This window comes from Haplochromis burtoni, unplaced genomic scaffold (genome assembly GCF_018398535.1).
Source record: "Haplochromis burtoni strain Fernald_Lab_line unplaced genomic scaffold, NCSU_Asbu1 Contig_66, whole genome shotgun sequence".
NCBI lineage: Eukaryota > Metazoa > Chordata > Actinopteri > Cichliformes > Cichlidae > Haplochromis > Haplochromis burtoni.
The window spans coordinates 1,952,238-1,973,311 of record NW_024582427.1 but is presented as its reverse complement, the minus strand read 5'-3'; the positions used below and the strand labels follow the sequence as shown (position 1 = coordinate 1,973,311).

General features: G+C 39.9%; 2 protein-coding genes across 3 annotated transcripts in view; one reads left to right on the top strand and one right to left on the bottom strand.

The window, feature by feature from the left end:
- rab24 (RAB24, member RAS oncogene family) overlaps positions 1 to 5,941 on the top strand; it is a 13,854-nt gene extending 7,913 nt beyond the window's left edge. Inside the window, exons 5-9 of one of the 2 annotated variants that reach the window (XM_005923144.3) lie at positions 105 to 172; positions 885 to 984; positions 1,811 to 1,861; positions 2,994 to 3,053; positions 4,184 to 5,941. In XM_005923144.3, coding sequence (XP_005923206.1) covers positions 105 to 172; positions 885 to 984; positions 1,811 to 1,861; positions 2,994 to 3,053; positions 4,184 to 4,251 — 347 coding nt within the window. In that variant the 3' untranslated portion in view covers positions 4,252 to 5,941. Of the gene's footprint in view, positions 1 to 104; positions 173 to 884; positions 985 to 1,810; positions 1,862 to 2,993; positions 3,054 to 4,180 lie in introns of both variants that reach the window. The other variant, XM_005923142.3, reaches the window with a different exon arrangement.
- Positions 5,942 to 8,458: 2,517 nt separating this feature from the next.
- nsd1b (nuclear receptor binding SET domain protein 1b) overlaps positions 8,459 to 21,074 on the bottom strand; it is a gene marked incomplete at its 3' end in the record, with an annotated part of 31,416 nt that continues 18,800 nt past the window's right edge. The window contains 16 exon segments of the mRNA XM_042221422.1: positions 8,459 to 8,999; positions 9,185 to 9,386; positions 9,469 to 9,575; positions 9,676 to 9,817; positions 11,680 to 11,796; positions 11,889 to 12,011; positions 12,459 to 12,605; positions 12,750 to 12,862; positions 12,947 to 13,152; positions 13,241 to 13,397; positions 14,838 to 15,017; positions 15,102 to 15,302; positions 16,048 to 16,171; positions 16,515 to 16,652; positions 16,736 to 16,980; positions 17,865 to 17,907. Coding sequence (XP_042077356.1) covers positions 8,459 to 8,999; positions 9,185 to 9,386; positions 9,469 to 9,575; positions 9,676 to 9,817; positions 11,680 to 11,796; positions 11,889 to 12,011; positions 12,459 to 12,605; positions 12,750 to 12,862; positions 12,947 to 13,152; positions 13,241 to 13,397; positions 14,838 to 15,017; positions 15,102 to 15,302; positions 16,048 to 16,171; positions 16,515 to 16,652; positions 16,736 to 16,980; positions 17,865 to 17,907 — 2,786 coding nt within the window.

Below are 21,074 nucleotides of genomic sequence, written 5' to 3'. Positions count from 1 at the left end.
TGTGTGTGTGTGTGTGTGTGTGTGTGTGTGTGTGTGTGTGTGTGTGTGTGTCTAGACAAGGATGTTGAATACTGAAAAGTCTGCTGTATATTTTTGGCTTTCAGATCTGACTGACAGCAGCAGCTTCCAGCGAGCTCGCTTCTGGGTCAAAGAGCTGCAAAACTACGAGGAGGTAAGATGGTTTCTTTCATTGAAATGATTGCACGTCATTTGATATGTGATTGTTTGTTTTTTTTTTGTTGTTTTTTTTTGTTTTGTTTTTTTCACACGCCCAACAGTCATCTTAATATGGAAGCTCAAAAGGGTTTTGGGGGCATTCAGTTTTACACCATAAGTAAAGTTACCAAATTGCGTTTATACAATAGCCGATTTATACAATAAAATTATATTATGATGGTGTAACTCTGCTAGTTGGCTGTGTTGGTTGCTAAGTTGGGGTTTCAGTGTAATTGCCTCTGAGGTAATCCGGCCTCCATTTTGTAAAGCAGTCAGTTTATATGCATCTGTTAGGATAATGAAGCACTGAAAAAACACTGTCCCATTCTGAACTCTATTTCAGTCCTTTACACAGCTGAAAGTACCATATATTTAAAGCAGGCAATATCTAATCAAATAAGACTCAGCTTGATGGATGTGATCAGATGGTTCAGTTTGTAGTAAAAAAAATATAAGAGTTCAGTCCACAACCTTATGGAAGATTGTTTTTATTTTATTTTATTGTTTTATTGATCTAGATAAAAGTATGTGTTATTACTATCTGTGGCCGCACAGTCTGCTGTCAGCGAGGTTTACTTGAAGCTGAAGTCCCACATTGGATTTCTGAAATTTCCATCATGTCAGTAATGGACATTGTGTTTTATTCTGGTGTGTGTTGTGCACTGCAGCACTGTAAGATCTACCTGTGTGGCACCAAGAGCGACCTGATCCAGGAAGACCGGAGTCTTCGCAAAATCGACTACCACGACGCTCAGGACTTTGCTGAAGGTGAGCCCAGTGGAGTGTAGACATGCAGAAAGATTACGCTGTAACATGTTTTCTTTCTGAGACGGTGGCCTGGTCAGAAGTGAATTAACATCAGTATGCTTAACAGTATGCATTACTTAAGAAAACAGTTGAGCAATAGTCTTGTGGTTTCTTTCAGGTTACTGATTTCTGATTTTCGAAATTTTCAAATTCCTAAAGTTGAGGCATTCATAATTTTCTAAAATGTAAACATAAATACATAAAGCATGGAAGAATAAAAAACCTAGTTTGGTTGTTTATTGATATAAAGCTAGTCAACTTTGTCTTTTATATGTGAACAAATTTACAGACGATCACAGACAGTTTCAGTTGTATCCACAGTGTCACTTAAAAATACCCTGAGTGTTTAGTACATGAGTCATTTTCCTTACTTTATATACTGTAAATATGTGTTTGAACTCTATAAATGCTCTTCAGCTGTGGAAAAACGATTTATAGTTGATTCCTTGAATGTTTCTGATATTTTCTTGTCTTTTTCTTGAAAATTGTATCCGAGACAGCTTTAAGAGACCAGTCAGATGTGTTGACAAAGTTGATCATTTAACCTTAGAAACAGGATTTTCCACGTGCGCTGTCATGTTTGAAACTGGGGGAAAGACTGTGTACTGAAGAGCTTGTGAACACTCTGGATGTTGTTAAAAGGATGTTAAGAAATCTCTAACTTCTGTCTGCTTTCTCTGTGTGATCAGCCCGAGTTGCAACACAAACACAATTTCTCTTCACTTACATAAGTTTGTCCTTCAGACTGACTGATGTTTAACCTGAATGTTCTGGTTAATATCCACAGAGATTGGTGCACAGCACTTTGAGACCTCCAGTAAAACGGGGAATAATGTAGGTGAGTTCGACCTCGAGTCACCGGAAGACTTCATGTAACACAGGTTGTTGGCTCTGACCGCAGCCTCATTCATTCATTCGTTGTTTTGATGAGTGAGGAAGTGAGCTGTAGCTTTAAAAATATGGGTATGTTTTCGTTAACATGCAGGATGATCAGAGGATGGTCAGAACACAGCATGGCAGATACAAGTTGGCTCCTCATAAAAGACGCTTGAAGCTGCTGCAGATACCCACTCAGTTTTGGATTAAATGTATTCTTAGCAGTGTTGTATGTGCAAATGAAAGCCTTTCAGTTTTTGATTGGAAACATTTCAAGAGTATCAAAACTGTTGCTCTTTGGCAGCTTTTCTGTCTGTAAAAATGCAACACAGGGGTCAAACTTAGACACATATGATTCTTCACAAAAACAGGAGGCAGAAGGAAGGTTACACAGGGTGACCGCTTAAGATCTGAGTAGTGCATCATGAGGTTTTCGAATTGGTGTGTAGCCAGAATCAAACAGGGACAAACTGACATGACAAAATCCACCAAAATGGCATAAAAAGTAGGTTACTGATTCACCCAAGTCCACCTTTTATTTTTGTTTACCCAAGAGAATCTGCATATTTTCACACCCTTCTTCAAACAAAACAGCTGACATGTACTGGACAAATGTTATTTTTAAGTTACTTATTAGCACACATAGTTTTAATATGTACTGATAAATTTTGTGCACTTAAGAGTTTTTCTCTTTTTTTTATGCGAGTGTGATCAAAGAGTGTTACCATAATTTTCCGCTAATCACAGCCAGACATATTTAATTTACTTCCTGACAAGAGAAAATATTTAATCTAAGAAGCTTAATGAATGGATTAATTAATTGGTAGATTATTGCCAGTATTCTAGTGTGAGGCCATGGCTGAATCTGATGATTAAAGTCTAATTAGAACAAGAGCGTTGTCTCCTTTGTGGCTTTTAGCATTCTCTCGCTGGATGCAGGTTTTGGAGCATCCCTTATCAGCCTGCTTACACTAAAAGAAGCTATTGCGTGCTGTACACCAGGTTTTAGGAATGTGAGTTGGCTTGTTTTTGTTGGCCATGACAGATATAAACTGATGGAAACTGACAGGCCTCATTCTTCCTCTGCTTTCCAGATGAGTTATTCCAGAAAGTTGCAGAGGATTACAACAGCACTGCTTTCCAGTATATGACAGGTAAGCGTGTCGTTCATGTACACAGATTGTTTTTGTTATCTTTATATCAATTCATGTGGCAAGGGTAATGGAAATTTGTTTGAAGTTATGTTATCCGTAGCAGAATTTACTGCAGAACTTTCAGGAAAATCAAAAATTTTTTAAAGTTAAAGGTTTAGCATCTGTGCAGAAAATATTTAAAATTTTACACATCTACAAACGTGTTTGAATTAAAGAAAAGCATGGAAGTAACAAAGGATTAAAAAAAAAAAAGCCCTTGACTTTTATTTAATGACTTTATATTTAATTTACTTTATTGCAATTTGTTGTTACTCCATCAAAATCAATAGTTCATCTATATTATGATGTTAAACTAGCATACAGTTATATGGAATACAAGTCAACATACTTTATATCTAAAGATTTTTTTCTAGTAGTATTAAAACAAATACTTTTTAAAATAAAAAAAATAAGAAACCAAGTTATAACATTTTACAAACAAAATTCATGGATTTAAATAAAAAATCCTTTCAGAATATGTAATAAATAAACAATGCTGAGACCAATTGTTCTTTCTTTCTTTCTTTTTTTTTTTTGGGTCCAAGAATTTGTTTGGTAAATGTATAGCTGAGATTTAGACACTACAGTATTAGTGCTCAGATGGGATGGTGCATGAGGGATCACATTTTGGGCTTTTAAATAGTATTAATCCAAAATAAAAAAGCAGAAATTAACTGTGACACAAGTGATATGAAGTAGCCATTCATACTTAGAAAATATCAGTGGTCCCAGAAATGATCCCTGAGGAACACCATCATAAAATGGAGTAAGTTACAAATTACTGACCTATAATATAGTAGACGCGGGACCTTATAGAAAAATTTAGACTTTGGAGAAATATATCTATTATCTTTGTTGCTAAAATTTTGGGGAAAAAAGACCAGTACCAGTCTTTTAGATGTGAATATAAAGTTAGAGCTTTCAGCTAATTAACTTAAATGGGAAATGGGTGAAACAGGTTTCCTTAGGTTTGGCAGGACTTTCTCTAATCTATACAAACTATCAAAATGTAAAAGCAATATGCAATGTGTTTATCTCCTGGAAATGATCTCAAACTAATTTAAAGTCCTATCACTTTTGTTTCATAGCAGAGGAAACGGGCGTCGACTTAGGCCAGAAGAAGGACTCTTATTTCTACTCCTGTTGTCACAACAACTGATGCTGAGGAGCAGGACAGGAAGTGTTTGCATTCCCTCAGCTGGAGTCAAACCTGGAAATGCTGGAAAGCTGTAACTCATCTATGAATGTGGTACCAAATCACAAAAAGGAAAATCAAACAAAACTCTTTATACTTTGTTGGATATGTTTCTTTTTTTCTTTTGTGCCATAATGAACTGAGAGCTGCAAGACTTTGGGGAAGAGGATCCTCAACTGCTGGGTGGTGAGGGACTTAAAGACCACCACGCCCACTTTTTTCACCAAGTTATTCATATTTATCACCATATCAACTTGTGACTTTCCTGCAGCCCACAGGGCGATAAGCCTCCCCAAGTTCACAGTGTTAAACAATCAGAAGCAACACTGTGGTTGGACAACAGCCTGCAGTGGTAAGGGTGTGGGATCCTCACTGAAGCCAGACTGAAAGAGAACTCGATTGATGCTGTGTGTTTTAGCAGTTGCTGTGTTTTGGGAGGGGGAGTTGTTTGTTTGCAAATGCTGATTTTGTTTACCTCCAACTGTATTTAACATTGTTGTTGAAACACATCTGTCAGTCCTGCTCATGTTCAGTGGAGGCTACACAGATGGAGAAGCCAGCTAGGATGAAGTGTGTCAGAAAACTACTTGTGTTCCTGCTCTTAATTAAAGCTGGGGTAGGCAACATGACCCATAATAACCTTTCAAGAGGGCGCTAGACTCATGCAACTCCTCTACACTCTGATTTTAGGCTTTAAAAGAAATCAATCAGTTAAGTTTAAAAAAAGAAAAAGTCTGAGTAAGAATTCATATGTGGTAGCTTATTGGGTTTTGCAGAAGAATTTTTACCCAGAAGAGTAGGGTTTGAATCCTGTGTGGAGACCAAACTAAGCTCATGCTTCAGGATGAAGGTTGTAGATTCTGGCACAATCTTGGTTTGTCTTTTCTAGTTTTCTACCCGCTGCATTTTTAAGTGAAATACTTGAAAAACTGGCAAAACACACAACATTTTTCTTTATAGAGGCCTTTACAGTAACAGTACATCTTTTGCCATGTGTCAGCCACGAAAGCGCCGTACGCTGCCACTACTCAGACCTTGTTGTGCATTTGTCCTAGTTGCCACTCAAGGTAGTGCACCAACACCCACAAAACCCCCCAAAAACTGTGGCCCAAAAAGCATAATTCCCAAAGACAAAATAATTTAAATAATAATGCCTGAATTGGGTGTAAATTTCCACCCCAAATAAATAAGCTGGTTTTAAGGAGGTGACTAACAACACGCCCACATATCTGTAATTAAATTGCATGGCCTGAGCTGCCTAAAAGAACATTTTTAGGGAATGTTACTTTTCTACAAATAATCTACTGTTTTTCTAAGTTTGAATGCATCTCTCAAAGAAAGAAATATCTGACAGATTTCTAGCAGGAAAATCTTGGAATGTTCAAATGATTTCAGGAAGAAGCTCTTCTGCAGAAGGACGATCAGCGAAAAGCCTCGTGTGCTAACATTGTAATGTCCCACAAACATTTAAAGCTATATTTAAGATTCGAGTCACTAATTTATTGCCTTTTAAGTTGTACTGCGCAATGACTTGTAGGTTGCTGCTTTGATGTGTTGATGTTCAATATTGATGCAAATATTTTTTAAAAAACAACTGATGTCCACATCTGTTCTGAAAAATAAAAGGCTCATTCCAAGAATGTTTCAGAACGCAGATAGATTGTAAGTTTGAATTGATCCACAGTATTTTGCTTGTGTGTAATATTTGGCAAAGACTGACAAAAATACTGTATATGCGCAATTTTGGCATTGGATTGCATATCAGCATAAATCTTTGCACGTTTGCCTACAGAAGTGAATTCGAGGAATACTAAAAACCTTTTTTGATTCAGGTTGGTATGTTTGGCTTTTTATCCCACACTTACAGCCCACTTTAGTGGATCGGACCAGTGAAACTCCTTTTTCTTGATATAAATAAGTTTTAACTACACACTTAATCCATGACATATTTTAGTATTAGAAAAATAAGTGCAATTTCAAAAGCATAAAAAAATGCTGCAATGAAGGAAATCTGTCACCATGACTCTTTGGGCATAAATTGTAAGAAATAAATGGAAAATAATGGAAAAAGTTGTAACTTATTGCCCAGACTGTCCTGTCGTTATAAAAAAGAAAATTTTGATAATTCACAAAATATCATATTAAAAAAATATATATTTCTATATATCTATAGTAGTGAAAACATACTAATTTGGATCCTTGACTTGTGTGATTTATTTTAATTAAATAATAATGTGGTATAATGTAATTATTTTAAAAACTGACATTATTGGCTTTAAAAAGCTTCCAAGTATCTCACAGATCTTTTTTCAGATTTATAATTATTAATCTCAAAACAAAAAAAAAAGATACGAGCCACAAGATGCTTATTTCATGTCTTCTTATATATTTATATAGCAGTTGTTTTGACAGGTCAGTGGTTGAGATCTAACATAATTACACTGGAATGAGACATTTCTTGTTGGGCAACTGTAAAAAGGCATTAGTAGGGAAACTTGGCTCTCACAGGGGCGACATTGTTCCTTAAAAATATCTCCAAAGAAATACACTCTAAGGCATTGGCAGATAACACACAGACAATATTAAGCTTGAAGACAGAGCGAAACGTGGCAAGAACACATACCCAAGTGCAAGCGTGGTGACAGGAGTCCGCCGTTTCAAACGTTTTTGCTCCCTCCGAAAGACTTTTGTTTCCCCGAGAAGTGCGGGGGTCAAGAACGAGGGAGGAGGGCACTGACCCCGCCGCTCTCCCTCCCTCCCTCGTCACCGTTTGTGCGTCACAGACCAGCGAATAAATAATGACTACAGAGCACAGCACACACACTGGAGCCAACTGAGTGCTACCTTTTCTTTCCAACTGCAAGGGCAAGGCTGAGCGTTCATTTCGCGTTGCACACCATTAGTTGTTGGACGACGTGAGCCTGCAGTCCAACAACAGTGGAGCTGAATGTCCCAGGATGGCACGAAATCTTTCACACTTTAACTTTCAAACAGTTAATCTTTTTTTTTTTGGCATGAAATGTTCGAATCTAGAGTCTATTTGTAGCTGCAAACCAAATCTACATGTATTAAAAAACAGTTGATTCCATTATACTGCATTTTGTTTTTCCCAACAACACCAGGAAAGACAAAGTTGGCATGGTTAAGACTACTCCAGGCAGCCTGTCATATCTTCACTGGTAGTCCTGGATCTTGAAGCACCAACTAATTGATGTGAGTCATCATGAAGAACTGGAAATGGAGAGGAGAGTGGATTTAATATAAGTAACAATTAATATTTCCAGGTTATGGCGTCCTGCGTGTACGTTGACTCAGGCCTTTGTGGCAGGTGTTGCCAGCATCGTGCGTCCCGACAACTGGACCACAAGGGCGAGCTGGTTGTGGTGGTTCAACAGTGTTCAGATTAGAAAGAAAAGCTTTAAAAAGGACACAGAGAACTTCAGCTAGTTTAATTCTAGACAAATACAACGTTTTTCTGACACGGCCTCAAACTGCACGGATGTAAACATAATCCCGATTTAACTCAGTAGAAGTCACAAACCGAGCCCAGCTGTGACTATCTTTTCTAGCATAAAACATCTGCCTCTAACCGCACAAAGCTTCATAGGACACCTGACCTACACCTCCAACAAACGTGAGAAAACAAAACAAAAAAAGATGAAATGTGTTTCCAAGTCTCATGATTGATGTCCCGGGTCCGGATAGTTTTTGTGCACTCGTAGCAGGTGTGTAGATGGAGGTAGGGAGTGATTACCAGGGTAAAACTACATGTAATGCAAGCATAAATAAACTGCAAAATTGTTGGATGTGTGTCAGTGTATACATAAATTATATTATATTATATTTTTTATTTATAAACCTCACAATTTGTTTATTTTTTTAAATGTAGTTTTCTCCTAAAAGCCCCTCCATACATCCAACTGAATACTGAACATTAACAGTGACTGTAACTGAGTAACCTCCATGTGCTTCCTCACTGTAGTGACTCTGTAAATAATGATCCTCTGTGCGTCACTCCTCTTCTTCATCCTCCTCCTCCTCCTCCTCCTCTTCTTCTTCTTCTTCATCTTTGAGCTCCAGGTATTCGACCCCCTCCTCCTCCATTACTGTCTCTCTGTCGTCTTCACTAGTGTCTGATTTATGCCTCTCTGCATCACCCTCTTCCAACAGCTCCTCCTCCTCCTCTTCTTCTTCAGCCAACAGGTCTTCCTCCAAGACATCCCTCTCCTCCTCATATGAGGAGATGGGCGAGTAGTGGGGGAGGTCGAACACGTGCGGGCTGCTGGGAGCATCAGAACTACTGGGAGGAGGCGACGTTGCAGGAGCTGCGACGGGAATAGTGATAGGTACTGGGATGGAAAAAGCAGGAAAGGACTCTGACGCGCACATGCCGGCACCGGTGCTTATGTCCCAGGCCCTCCTGGCAGTCGGGTTAACCTTGCAGGTAGTGTTAGTAGCAGAGGAGGGAATGACCGCCATGCCCAGCCCCGAGGTGAGGGCTGTGGGTTCAGGTGTGTACTCTCGGATCTCGCCTGCTTCTAGCGGTTCCCCGCAGGGGTCATGGGCACTACAGGACAGCTTGCCGTCCAGTTTGGAGATGAAGAGCAGGCCGTCACGGTGTTGGCAGCAGTAGGAACTGACGCACAGTTCGCAGAAGGACGCAGCCTCCTTACTGCATATGTCACACTGGTGCCACGGACATTCCCACCGACCTACAACAAATGCAAGAACATTAAGGAATCTTTATTTCACTGAGGACCACAACAACATTTCCACCAGCTGTAATAAACATTTGGTGGCATAGATCTGTTTTGGGACCATCCTACATTTTATTTTCATAAAAACTGGGTGATATTGTGTGGATTAGAGAAAATCCTAAATAAATTAAGTCACTGACCTGCAGGCCTCTTGGTGAGGTTCAGGCAGTCTGCATGGTAAACCTTGGGACATCCAGGTTTTTTACATGACACCATCTGTCCTCCGTCTCCGCAGATGAAACACTCGTCCTCCCTTTCTTTGGTCAACACCACCTTTTTCTTCCTCTTGCCGTGACCTCTCCTCTTCAGCTTGCGATCTTTATCATCAGGCGGGGGGTTGTTCTGGTTCAGAGAGCAGAGGAGTAGGTTATTCCCAAACAAACACAGGTGGTTATTAATTTTTGTGGCGTGTCCCTCCTCTCACCTTTGGCCTGAGGCCTAAGAAGCCGCTGCAGTTTGATGCTCCACATTTACACACTGTCTTCCTGTTGCCCAAACACTCCAGGTTGTAGTTGAAGGTGAGCTCTGTGCCTGAAAGGATAAACACAAATGAGTGAGAGTGGCTTGCTGGCATCACCAAACATCAAGATAGAAACAACTTCTATCTTCAGATCTGTAAGAGGCGGCGAACCTGCGGCAATGTCGATGAGAGCGAACAGTCCCACCCGGGTGTCACCGTTCACCGTCCACTTCTGCGTCTCACAGTTTGGCTGACAGCTGTGGTTCATGAAGCGTGCCTCGTTCCCCTTCGGCCCAGCATCAATGATCCGATCCTAAAACACAAAGTCATCCAACAAGAAATTAAATTAAACTTAATTACTGTATAGGTCTCTAGTTTGAAGTTGTAGCTATAACCTGTACTCAAACACAGGTCTGGCCATGAAATTTCCAAAGTGCCAAGAAAGCATCTACTGCTGGTAACAAGGTTAAAACTACCAAACACACGATTCTGTTAGAAGTGCATTCATACCTATCAGGAGGTATTGATTGAAAAAAGAGACGGCAGGAAACAAGAGATGTAGGAAAGCCATTCATGTTCAGAGGCTTTACTCCAAAGCTGTTCTGTGTAAGTGAATAATTTTAGATCTTAATTAGATTTAATCTAACCATGTGGCAGTTTGCTACTGTTTTTTTTTCTTAAACCATAATTTGGACTGCTTTAAACACTCTTCTGTGTTCCCTGTTAAGGCTCAAGTCCTTGGTTAATGTTGATGCACTTGTTATTTCTCCTCAGAACTACATTGACCACTTTATCCTCTATACTCGCTCAAAAAGAAAAGCGACACTACCAGTTACTAGACAAAGTTGGGGAGGCCACTAACTGAGCTCTGACCCAATGTGACTGGGGCCTTATTCACTTGATCCAACATGGCCACCATGATTGTCACACATTCATAATAACTGACAAGTTAATGTCACGTAGTAAGCGGCCACGTAGCTGCAAAACCTCAGTTAGTGCATTCTGTAGTCTTGAATAGGGTTGCTCTTGAGGTTAGCAGCGTTTTCACAGTTATAGTTCATTTACTCTGGTCCAAATCAGTTAATGGTAGGGCTGTTCGATATAATGATATGTATCGGATGACGTCTAATGTTTCATTTTACGCTATCATTTGTTTCGTGGTGTCGCAAAACAAACTGTTTACGGCAATATTTTTTCATCGTTTTGATGGTCACTGTAGTGGCTATATTATTTTCTTAAAGTTCTCTCTTTCTCTTATATTTAATATAACCACACTACAGACAGACAAGCGCTTGTTTTAATGCCTTGTCGTTAGCAACAAGGTAACAGCATCACGTGTCCGCTTGTTTATTTTCCAAATAAACCTTTCACAATAAAGCTCAAGATCCTGTTGAGACTTTTCAAAATAAACTGAATCATATGAAAGACGATGCAGAGTGTTTTCCGATGAAAAGCAACATAGAGCCGTCAGGTGCTAAAAATAATAAACCTTAGACTCAAACGTTAGAACAGGCTTTTCCCCGCAGCACGCTGTGTAATAAATACTCACAAAGAAAACGGCGGCTGTTACAACTTATGTCTAAAAATGTATCGTTTCATGCATCGGTTACAACACTCGACTCCAGGTACATGACGCCCAGCTGGAAACACTTCCCGCAAGTCGAGCTGCGCGAGATTCACAGAATTTACGGAAAATGTAAAATTTTTGTGATTTATATCGTTATCGGACGATAGATGTCTTATATGAGATTTTGGTCATATCGCACAGCCCTAGTTAATGGGTTTGTAAACTTGAAGTATTTTCCTGTGGTTTGGTTTCTTTCCACTTAGTTATTAGGGAAGATATGATGAAACGATAATTTACATTTTACAGCTGGTTGCCAGCCCATACAGACCTTTGTACATCGAAGTTACCCTGTTGCATCCCACAATGCAAAATATATGTGGCTACGGGAAGATGTTAATTTAAACTTCCAACGTTCACCTGATAGTTGGTTGAGGTCTGATCACTTTCACACCATAAACGAATCGGTTAGGAACTGAATGAGACCTCCTCCTCCGAAGGGTCTTGGTGCGGTTGTTTTGCGATTAATGTGTACACACCTGCATAAGTGAACTGAACGTAACAGGCTAATGTGAAAACACCCTAAAAACACACGTGGCTCTGAGTCGTACCTTGTCAAGAGTTAACATGTAGAAGTTACAGATGTTGTTGTCCTGAGCGTGTCTGATCCTCGACCTGCACTCCTCCTCATCGATCACCTCCCCGACATACTCGCTCACAAACTGACCCTGAGAGAACAAACACATACGGGAAACGTGGATCATTCACTCCTGGCTTATGATGGGAATTCCAGCAGCAACAGCAGCAGCACTGCGGTTACCTTCTTAATGTCATGGACACAGCGGAGCCCCCAGCCTCGAGACAGCGTCCTAAAGATCTCTACTTGGCTGTACTGACGCTTGGTGAACGCCTGGTTGAGGCACCGCTCGGCCGCCGGGCAAACCTGCAAGTAAAGAAGCGGCCTCGGTCAGATGCTCGACACCTGGCTGCAAAGTCCAGGGCAGGCAGCCAGGGAGCCGCTAAAGTTCCCGATTCAACTTTAGAAGATCTGGAGCAATACAACTATTACGTCTTAGCCCCACTAAACTCCAATTGGTCAAGCACAGCTATTGGTGGCAGCATAGTAGATTTTTAAACGCATTTCTTAACATCCTGAAAGTAGAAAATTTCACTAAATAACTAAAAACACTTAGATCATGCACCTTGTACAATAAAATTCTAGAAAAAAATTAAACCAAACTAACTGGATTAAAATACTTGTAGAAGCAGTCTGTATGATTTAATACACCTGTGGCCATCGAAGTGACTGGAACACCTGAATTCAATGATTTGGATCAGTCAGTGAATCCATCTGTAGCTGTGCATGAGCGTGATGAAGGTGTTTCGGTACCTGTGGATGGCATTCGTAGAGCAGCATGCGGTTGATACACTCGGAGTCCATCCCACATGGACTATCATCTGTCTTCTTGCAGTTACAGCGGGGGATCTCTGAGAGGTCGGCAGTGAAGATCTGAACCTTTCCTATTGGTCGATTAACCTGAATGAGTCAGAAAGGTGTGTATCACTCATCACCGAGCATTACAATCAAACCTCATTTTTTAAGTCAACTTATGAAGAAAGCTTTTTACAGTTTCTTTGTGATTTAAGCAGCTTGATTTCAAAGTAAAGGCACCTCCATTACCTTAATGTGTTTGTATGGAGGAGGCTTCCTGTCGTTCTTCCTGTCCTCTTGAAGCTGCCGAAGCTCCTTCTCTGCCTGCAGCTCACGGAACCGCACAGCCGCCTCCTCCAAAGCTGAGGAAGGACGTCAAAAGTCAGCGATCGCAAACACAAACCATGATATCAACTGATCAAAGGACAAATTTTACTTTTGCCTACCTTTTTTGTAGGTCGCATCAACCCCTTTACCCATCTTTTCCTTGCTGTTGGCGTCCACGTCCATGTAAGGGAAGACTCTGGCCTGGTAGGTCCACAGGTAGTCGTTGGAGCCGAAGAAATGAACGGGGAACTCGCCGACATCGTGCCTCATTCTCTGGATGTTTTCTGGGATTGTTTTGGGATGGCTGACCTCTGCCGGCCACCACCTTATGGAGCAGAAAATGGGAGAATAAAGGATTTGATGACGTGTGTCTGACTTTTCCGATTTAAAAGACTCTGTGGGTCATAGCTGACCTGTAGCGCCCAACTTTGACCCATACAATGTCTTTATAGCGAGGCTTCTTCCCGGCCTTGCAGTCGTTGCAGTACCAGCTGCCTTTGGGCATCTCGATGTTCAGACACTCCCGATGAAATGCAGCAGGACAGGACTCACAGCAGAGTAGGCTGCCCCCTGGAGCACAGGAGGAGGGACAGCATTGCATTAACCTCTCATCAATGAATCATGAAGCCAGCCGTCTGACAGCTAAAGCTTGTCAGACGGCTGGTCTCACATTTAGTCCTATATGTACTCTGTATGTATACAGAGGAGTTTATGGTTGGCTCAATGACTTTAAGGTCCTGTTGCTGTAAAACAAGCCCAAATCATCACACTTCCACCATCAGCAGCTGGTATAAGATGTTGCAGCTGATTGGCTTGTTTCGTTTTTTCGCATTACAGTCAAACATCTCCCCTTTGGTCTCATCTATCCAAAGGTCTTTATTCCAGTAGTCTTGTGGTTTGTTCAGATCCGACTTGTGCGAAAACTGAGCTGTAGTGCCATGTTCTTTCTCCTACAAACCTCTCAAAACAAGCCATACTTGTTCATTCTTTTTTTCAAATTGTACCATCAAGAACTTCAGGTGAGGCCTTGAGAGTCTGACATGCAGCTCTTGGGCTTTTTGCAGTTTTGCTAAACAACGTTGGGGTAAATTTGCTGGAATGTCCACTTCTGGGAAGTTTGGCAGCTGTGTTCAGTTTCTACTTGTGAATGATCGTTCTCACGGTAGAATGATGGTCTTTAAATTGTTTGGAAATCTACTTGTAACCCTTCCCAGACAGATAGGCAGTAACAACTGCTTCTCTAAGATCATTACTTGGCTTGGCTGCCACAGAGTCTGCGGGACTCTGTGGTGATTTTGTGGGAGTCCGTTGGACTCTGTGGCACTATCCCACTGGGTATAGTAAACAATGAGACACTGGAAAATACCAAATTTTCCAGAACACCTGCCAGAGAAGACCAAAACTGGAAACTTCCATTCCTAAAAAAGTGGGAGCTCCCAAGAGCCTTGGGTCTTTGATTATGTCCAAATGAGTCTATGGCCTAACCCTTTCTGGGTGCTTTATGTCTATTTTACTTCAATTTTGTCCATGTTTTTAAATGTATTAAAACTGTATTTCACTAAACGCTTTTCTGCCTGTTGAGGCTGCATCTCCAGTGGATTTTGCATGTTTTTGGACCAGTTTGAAAGTTTACCTTAGAGCAGAAATTTGGTCTTCAGCTCTAGCCTTTGAAACAACGATGATGATGATGAATTAAACAAAAATCTTAGTTCTTGTGGAAACAATAAAAGGTATTCTTAAGTTTTTCATACAGTAATTCTGGATTTTGGTTCAGTTTTTGTTAAATAAATAATGACAGTGACATATGCCACGTGTTGGTGATCGTAAAATATTTTGTGAGAACCAGATGATTTATTAATATCCTGACATAAAACCTTACCGGTACTTTATTTTCCACCTGACTGTAATTCGTAACCGTAAGGTGAAATAAAATATAAATCTGAGGTGAAGAAAACAGCTCAGCAACAAAACCAGTTTAGTCTGGTCTGCAGTTTCCTTTCGCATCTGTACCTTCAGTGCAGACGAAGCACCAGCTGACGTTCACGTGTTCGTGATTCTTGACGCCGCGGCGGGGGGTGAAATGGTTAGGACAGACAATGCTGTTGTTGGAGAGTACAACACTGCCCGCTGCCATACAAAGATCTGTAGCGTGATAGGCAACCGGGCAGCGCACGCAACGTACCAGCCGACCTGTAGACGTAAAGAGGAGAGTAAATGCCACGGCGCAAGACGGGTGATTACAGCGAAGGTGCGGTCTGAGCGTCCTCTGATTACCTTTAGAGATGTTGGAGCTGTTGGGATTAGCGATGAAGCAGGTGAGGCAAACGTGGATGGAGCAGCGGAAACCTCTGTTCACGGGTACGGTCGGGGCGTAGTTGGCGATGCACTCGCCATGATAAAACTTCCCGCACACAGGGATCATGCAGCGCCGCACATCCTCACCGCGCTTTTTACACACAAAGCAGGTGTGGAGTCCTGGACACAGGAAAAGTCACAGGTTTAAATGATCACCTAAAAAAATATATCTTCATATTAATTTAACAAAATGAAAACAGCAGATAATAAGTGGCCTCAATTCTCCCTCTAATCGCTTCCAGAATGCAATGAACACAAATAAATAAAACTATAATTCCTAATAAAACTATGATTATTTTAACAATTCTTTTTAAATCTGTTTTTAATCGTGAACTATTTGTTTAAAACTTCCCATGCTAGACATGATTTCAATACTAAACATGTTTTTCCATTGTATGAACAAAAATAAATAAAATGGCAAACATGACAGGCATTTTTTTAAAAATTATTTAAAAAAAAAAATTTAATGATTGCTAAAACAGACTAAAAAGTCTTACAAACAGAAATAAAATTGAAACCAAAAATAAAGAAACATTTTGAAAACTAAAAATAATAAATAAATAATAACAATAAATAAATTTGTGTAGTGGTCTATGTGTAGTGGTTTACATAGATTCCCAGTTTGATCCTGGGAGAAGACACAAAAAATAAAAAATAAAAGTCCGCCCACTGCGGTGACCCGTTGTGGATTAAGGCAACATGGGGAGTGAAGAAAAATCCAAACGCTTGGATATTTCTTATGCTAGAACATCTTTAGACTTTACCGTCTGACCTTTTGTAGTGATTTTTACATTTGGAAAATTCACACATCAAGAATTAAATTATAGGCTCTACTGACATCAGGGAACAGCTGTTAAGTTTTTACCTGATTTGCACTCTGGACAGACAAACTTCCCCTTCGGTGCTTCGGCCAGAGATATGCAGGGCAGGTGGAAAGCGCCACAACACTGACCCTCACAGAGCAGCAGCTCCCCGGTCTTCTCACACACCTGAGCAGAGATCATAGCATAACTAGAATGACTCAGAGAGAGGGAACTTTACGTCTCATGTATGCATGGTTTGCGAGGTGGATATGAAGGCTTCAGAGTTTTTAGAGGAAAACATCTAATGTCTGCCAACTGTTGTTTAGATCTAACCATAAAGTAATGAACTGAACAGAAATGGAAGCTGTGATAAAATGTTTGAATACAGCAGCAGAGAAGTCGCTGTAGAGCTTCTTGTAAAGACACAAGTAGCGTTCTAATCTATCACTGCTAAAATGAAACCTTTTCTTATGGAGCTTCTGGACACATTTCTAGGGATCTTTTTGTCACTAAACTGCTGAAAGCTCACCTGACATATGTTCTCCTTCATGGAAGCCGGGCCTCCTCGGTCCCCTATGATCTTCCTCGTAGGTAAAAGTGAGTCGTCACACAGTGACAAGTCGTCCTTCATGGAGCAGAAACTGTTGTCTAGGCTGGATGGTTCACCCTGAGGAGACAAAGCAGGACTTTGCTGTTGCATAGCAACAATTTTAATTATTACTGTACGTAAAAAAAGTAAAGCTGACCAACCTCTGACTCTGCTCCGTCCTTTTTGATGTCCTCGGCTTTACCGTCGTCCGGTTGAGGATCGTCGACATCGGCTGGTGCCGTCTCCTCCTGTCCGGGTTCTGGCGAAGACGGCTCTGGAGCAGAAGGTGCAGGAGTGCTGGTCTGAACCAAAGGTGTGGGTGTACAGAGGTCAGAGGTCGTTGCCGGTGTGGACTCTGATGCTGGAAGTGGCTTACTCTTTGATTTTAGGGGTGGTGCTGAGCAGTCTATGTGGAAGAAAACCATATTTGAAACAGTAAGACAGAAAAACTAGCTTTTCAAGATTTTCAACTCATAACAACAAGGACTTCCTCTTAGTATCATATTAAATTACATTAACTGTGCAGATTAAATACGCTTGGCTGTAAATTCATCTGGACTCCTCAGAGCGTATTTTAGTTGGCTGCTTTCCCAAATTTAATTTACAAGGAAAAAAGAAAATCTGGTGACTTGGAATTTTTTTTTATGTTAACTTCTTCTTCTTCTGTGTCATAAAATGTTTGAAACCCACTGAACAAATAATGTAATTACACTTTATAGATTTAACATGTACACAATGATTATTTTATTTCATTTACAACATTTAATTACTTATTATATTTTCTCCTTTCTAAATCTGCTGCTTTTCCACTCATGTTTTGTTTGTTTTGTTTTCTAAGCCATCACTAACACTAACTATGAGTCAGTCAAGCATAAATATACAAAACTCAAGGGATGATGTGTGTCGTGTCGACATATAACAGATAATTTAGTAAAGCACTAATTCTAAATTGTATCTCTGGACACTTTGTTACTAGCGGTCTGTCACAAAAACACTATTTGTTCTCATTTCTTTAATAAAAACTATGGAAAATACCAAAGATAACACAGACATAAAATTGTATTTTTACACTATTAATGTGATTCCCAAAGAGTTGAAAACTGGGCAAGTGGAGGAGAAGAAGAAAAAGTGGCAGATGAGTAAAAATCCTCTGATCAAGCATGTCTTTATAAGCCTGCCTCTAATACAGATATAGGCCTGCTACCTACTGTTAAGTTAAATAAAAGTAGTCCTGGATGAGATACCGCACACTACAGTGTAATTTAGAAGGCTTTACGAAAACTCACTGACCAGATTGAGGAGTTGGAGGTGGATTAGTCTTCAGTGTTTTGACCTGGAACAAAGAGGAACACTTTCAAAAATGACTGCAGTTAAACCAACATTGTTTTAGTCTATCAAACAAAAAAAAAGTTTCTTTTTTTGCTTTGTTTGTAGCTCTTATCTGCAATTCTCAAAAGCATTTTAAGGCTATATACTCCATCCATGCCCATCCATCCATCGTTTATTCCAGCCAGGTTGGAAAGGGCATCAGTCTGAGATGAAATGCCCACACCTCCTCCAGCTCTTCTCGGGGGACACAAAGATTCCAAGCCAGTGGAGAGACATAATCCCTCCAGCATGTAGGACAAGCCCAAAACACTTCATCTAGGAGATGTCCTGGAGGCATCCTAGTCACATGGCTGATCCAACTCAACTGGCTCATTTCGATGTGGAGGAATCAACAGCTGTACCCTGAGCCCCTCCTGAGTGATTGAGTCCTGTCTCTAAAGGTGAGCCCAGCCTCTCTTCAGAGCCTTTTCAACACTTGTATTTGTGATCTTAATCTGCTCTCGCTTCACCACAGAAAACTGGATTTATGCACCAGTCCATCTGTTGATCTCCATCTCCGTCTTGTCTCACTTGTGAACAAGACCACGAGGGAGCTCAGAGAGAAACTTCAACCTCAAGTAGAGGCTCCACGCATCTCTTGCTGGGGAAACTGGGGGTGCTCATCTACACGATATCAGTTCTAAAGACATTCTTAGGAGTGATACACAGAGGATCAGGGAAGAACTACACGCTGTCAAAGTTTTATTTTGTTTTTGAAAGTCACTGACTTCTTTTCTTAGCTGAGATTGAATGTAAGGTGAGTGATGTTTAAAATAAAATATTTAAAAACAAATAAATTCAATTAAAAACAAACACTTTTAATCTTTAAAGGCACTTTTGGCTCTATAAAATTGTTTATCTGTTTGTTTGTTTTTTAACTACACAATAATCTGAAATAATCTGATCATCTCATAGTCTCAGCTTCATCTCCACAGCATTCACAGCATAAATCCTTTACTTGTATTATTTATACTTATGTTTGTTATTTATAACTCAAAGCAAAGCTTACATAAAATGAAATACACTTCATTATTTGAAAGCCCCAGACTTTAAGAAGCTCTTAAGTTAACATAATGCGTGTTTAGATGCGCTTAACTAAACATCTTAACTAAACACGTGTGGGAGGATTAACCCTCCATCATCTCTTAAATGCTGGAATGACTGGAAACACTCAACCGGTGCTTATGTTTGTGACCGGAGGCCAATCAAACATCCCTACGTTGTTTTTATTGGACTGAAAAAGGATTCTAATGTTTCTAATGCCCGTGGTGCAGTGCTGTTTATTTAAGTAGCACAGTGCATCGGTCATGCATTTGCCTACATGCACATTGGTGTTTCTAAGGTTTTTTCAACACAGTGGCAAGTTTCTATTATTTGACTATAACTGAACATCAACTATGACCAAGCATCAGGTGGAGGCAGGATTCATCCAGAGGAGAAACTATTCCACCCTATAAACCTGAAATCTGCGCTACAGCTGACCTGAATGGTGTGCAGAAAAATCCTATACTCCAAACTGAGATTCAGGCCTCAGGACCTCACACAGTTCCCACCTATTTCTAACAAATGAGTTCACGGTTATAGTAAAGCATTCTCTCCTTCAGCCTCCTCTCATTTATCGTAACTGCCACACTGTTTTCAGAGAGAAAAACCTGTAAAATCCTAACTTACAACGATTCATTTTTGTTAGGGCTTTAAACGCTCCCTTGCACTCCCTCATCAGGTGCGCTTGTTTCTAAGTCACTAATCCATGCTGCTCACAATTATCGCAATAAACCGACTGCATCTTTGTGTATGAATTAGTGTTCATACACAAAGTGTTAGTGTTAGTAGATCACCCAAGGAACTTTCCACTCCCACTGGTGCATTTTTGAAAATTTTCCTTATACTTATTTGCTTTACAGCTTGCAATAAAAACAATGTCTTGCTGGTGCAGGAGTGACTAAATCTGACCGTGGATAACATAATGAGAGCTTTGACCACTAATTTTGTCTTGGAGTCATGGAGTAACAGTTTTTAAATGATTATTTCTTTTATTAAGGAGAAAAAGTTATCCAAACCTGCTAAGTCCTGTGTGAAAAAGTAATAACCCGTAACAAGTGGTTGTGCCACTCTTGGCAGCAAGAACTACTTTGTAAAGTACTTTGTGATAACTATCAATCAGTCTTTCAGATCACTGTGGAGTTTTGGTCCACTCTTCTTTGCAGAATTTTAATTCCAATTCCATGAATGGTCTGTTTAAGGTCAGGCCAAAGCATCTCAATCGGATAAAAGTCTGAACTCACTCAGGTACTCCAAAACCTTCATTTTATTTCTTTTTTGGCCATTCAGAGGATTTCTTGCTGCCATGTTTTGGATCATCCTCCTGTATAATAAGAGTACTTTTAATGAGTCATAAGCTTTTATGTTCCGTTTAGTCAGCAGTGGTTTTCTGTGTCTCTTGAACTCTCCCATTGATGCCATTTTTACCCAGTCTCTTTCTTATATTTGCATAAGATCTTTGACCTTAACCCTTTAAGACCTACCATAGAACCAAGTCTGCCAGAGCTTACTTTATATTTTAACATGTTGTAGAGCCATTTTTGGGAGCATTTCAAGTTGCTATACATCAATACAACTGTTATAGCCCATATTTTAATAATATGTATGCATTAAGTCCATAGTAACTACATTAATTGCAAAAAAGTGCAATAAACTACAAAAAAATTGAAAATCTTTTTTGTTTTTGTTTTTTACATATATTTCTACTTGGAGAAATTTAAGAGGTTTATCCCTCAAAATTTTAAATACAAAAAAGTTGCAAAAAATAGTTTACAACAACAGGAAATTTATTTTGAGTGTCTTCATAGTTTTATTTTTGAGATACAGCAATTTTTATATACTGCAGGAAAAACGAAAAAACAATCCTATGATGCAAATTTGCAAAGAAAACAGCATGTGTATCAATATAAACTATTTCCAGCAGTGCAATTCGAGTTCTAAGCATCCCAGAAACTATTCAGAAAAGCATAAAGTCAAACATGACTTCTAAAAACACCAGTATAGGCTTTTAAGGCTTACAAGTAAAAAACTACATTTTCCACGAAAATGACGTCACTTCCGGTTTCGGGCAGGAAATAGCGTACATGCGAT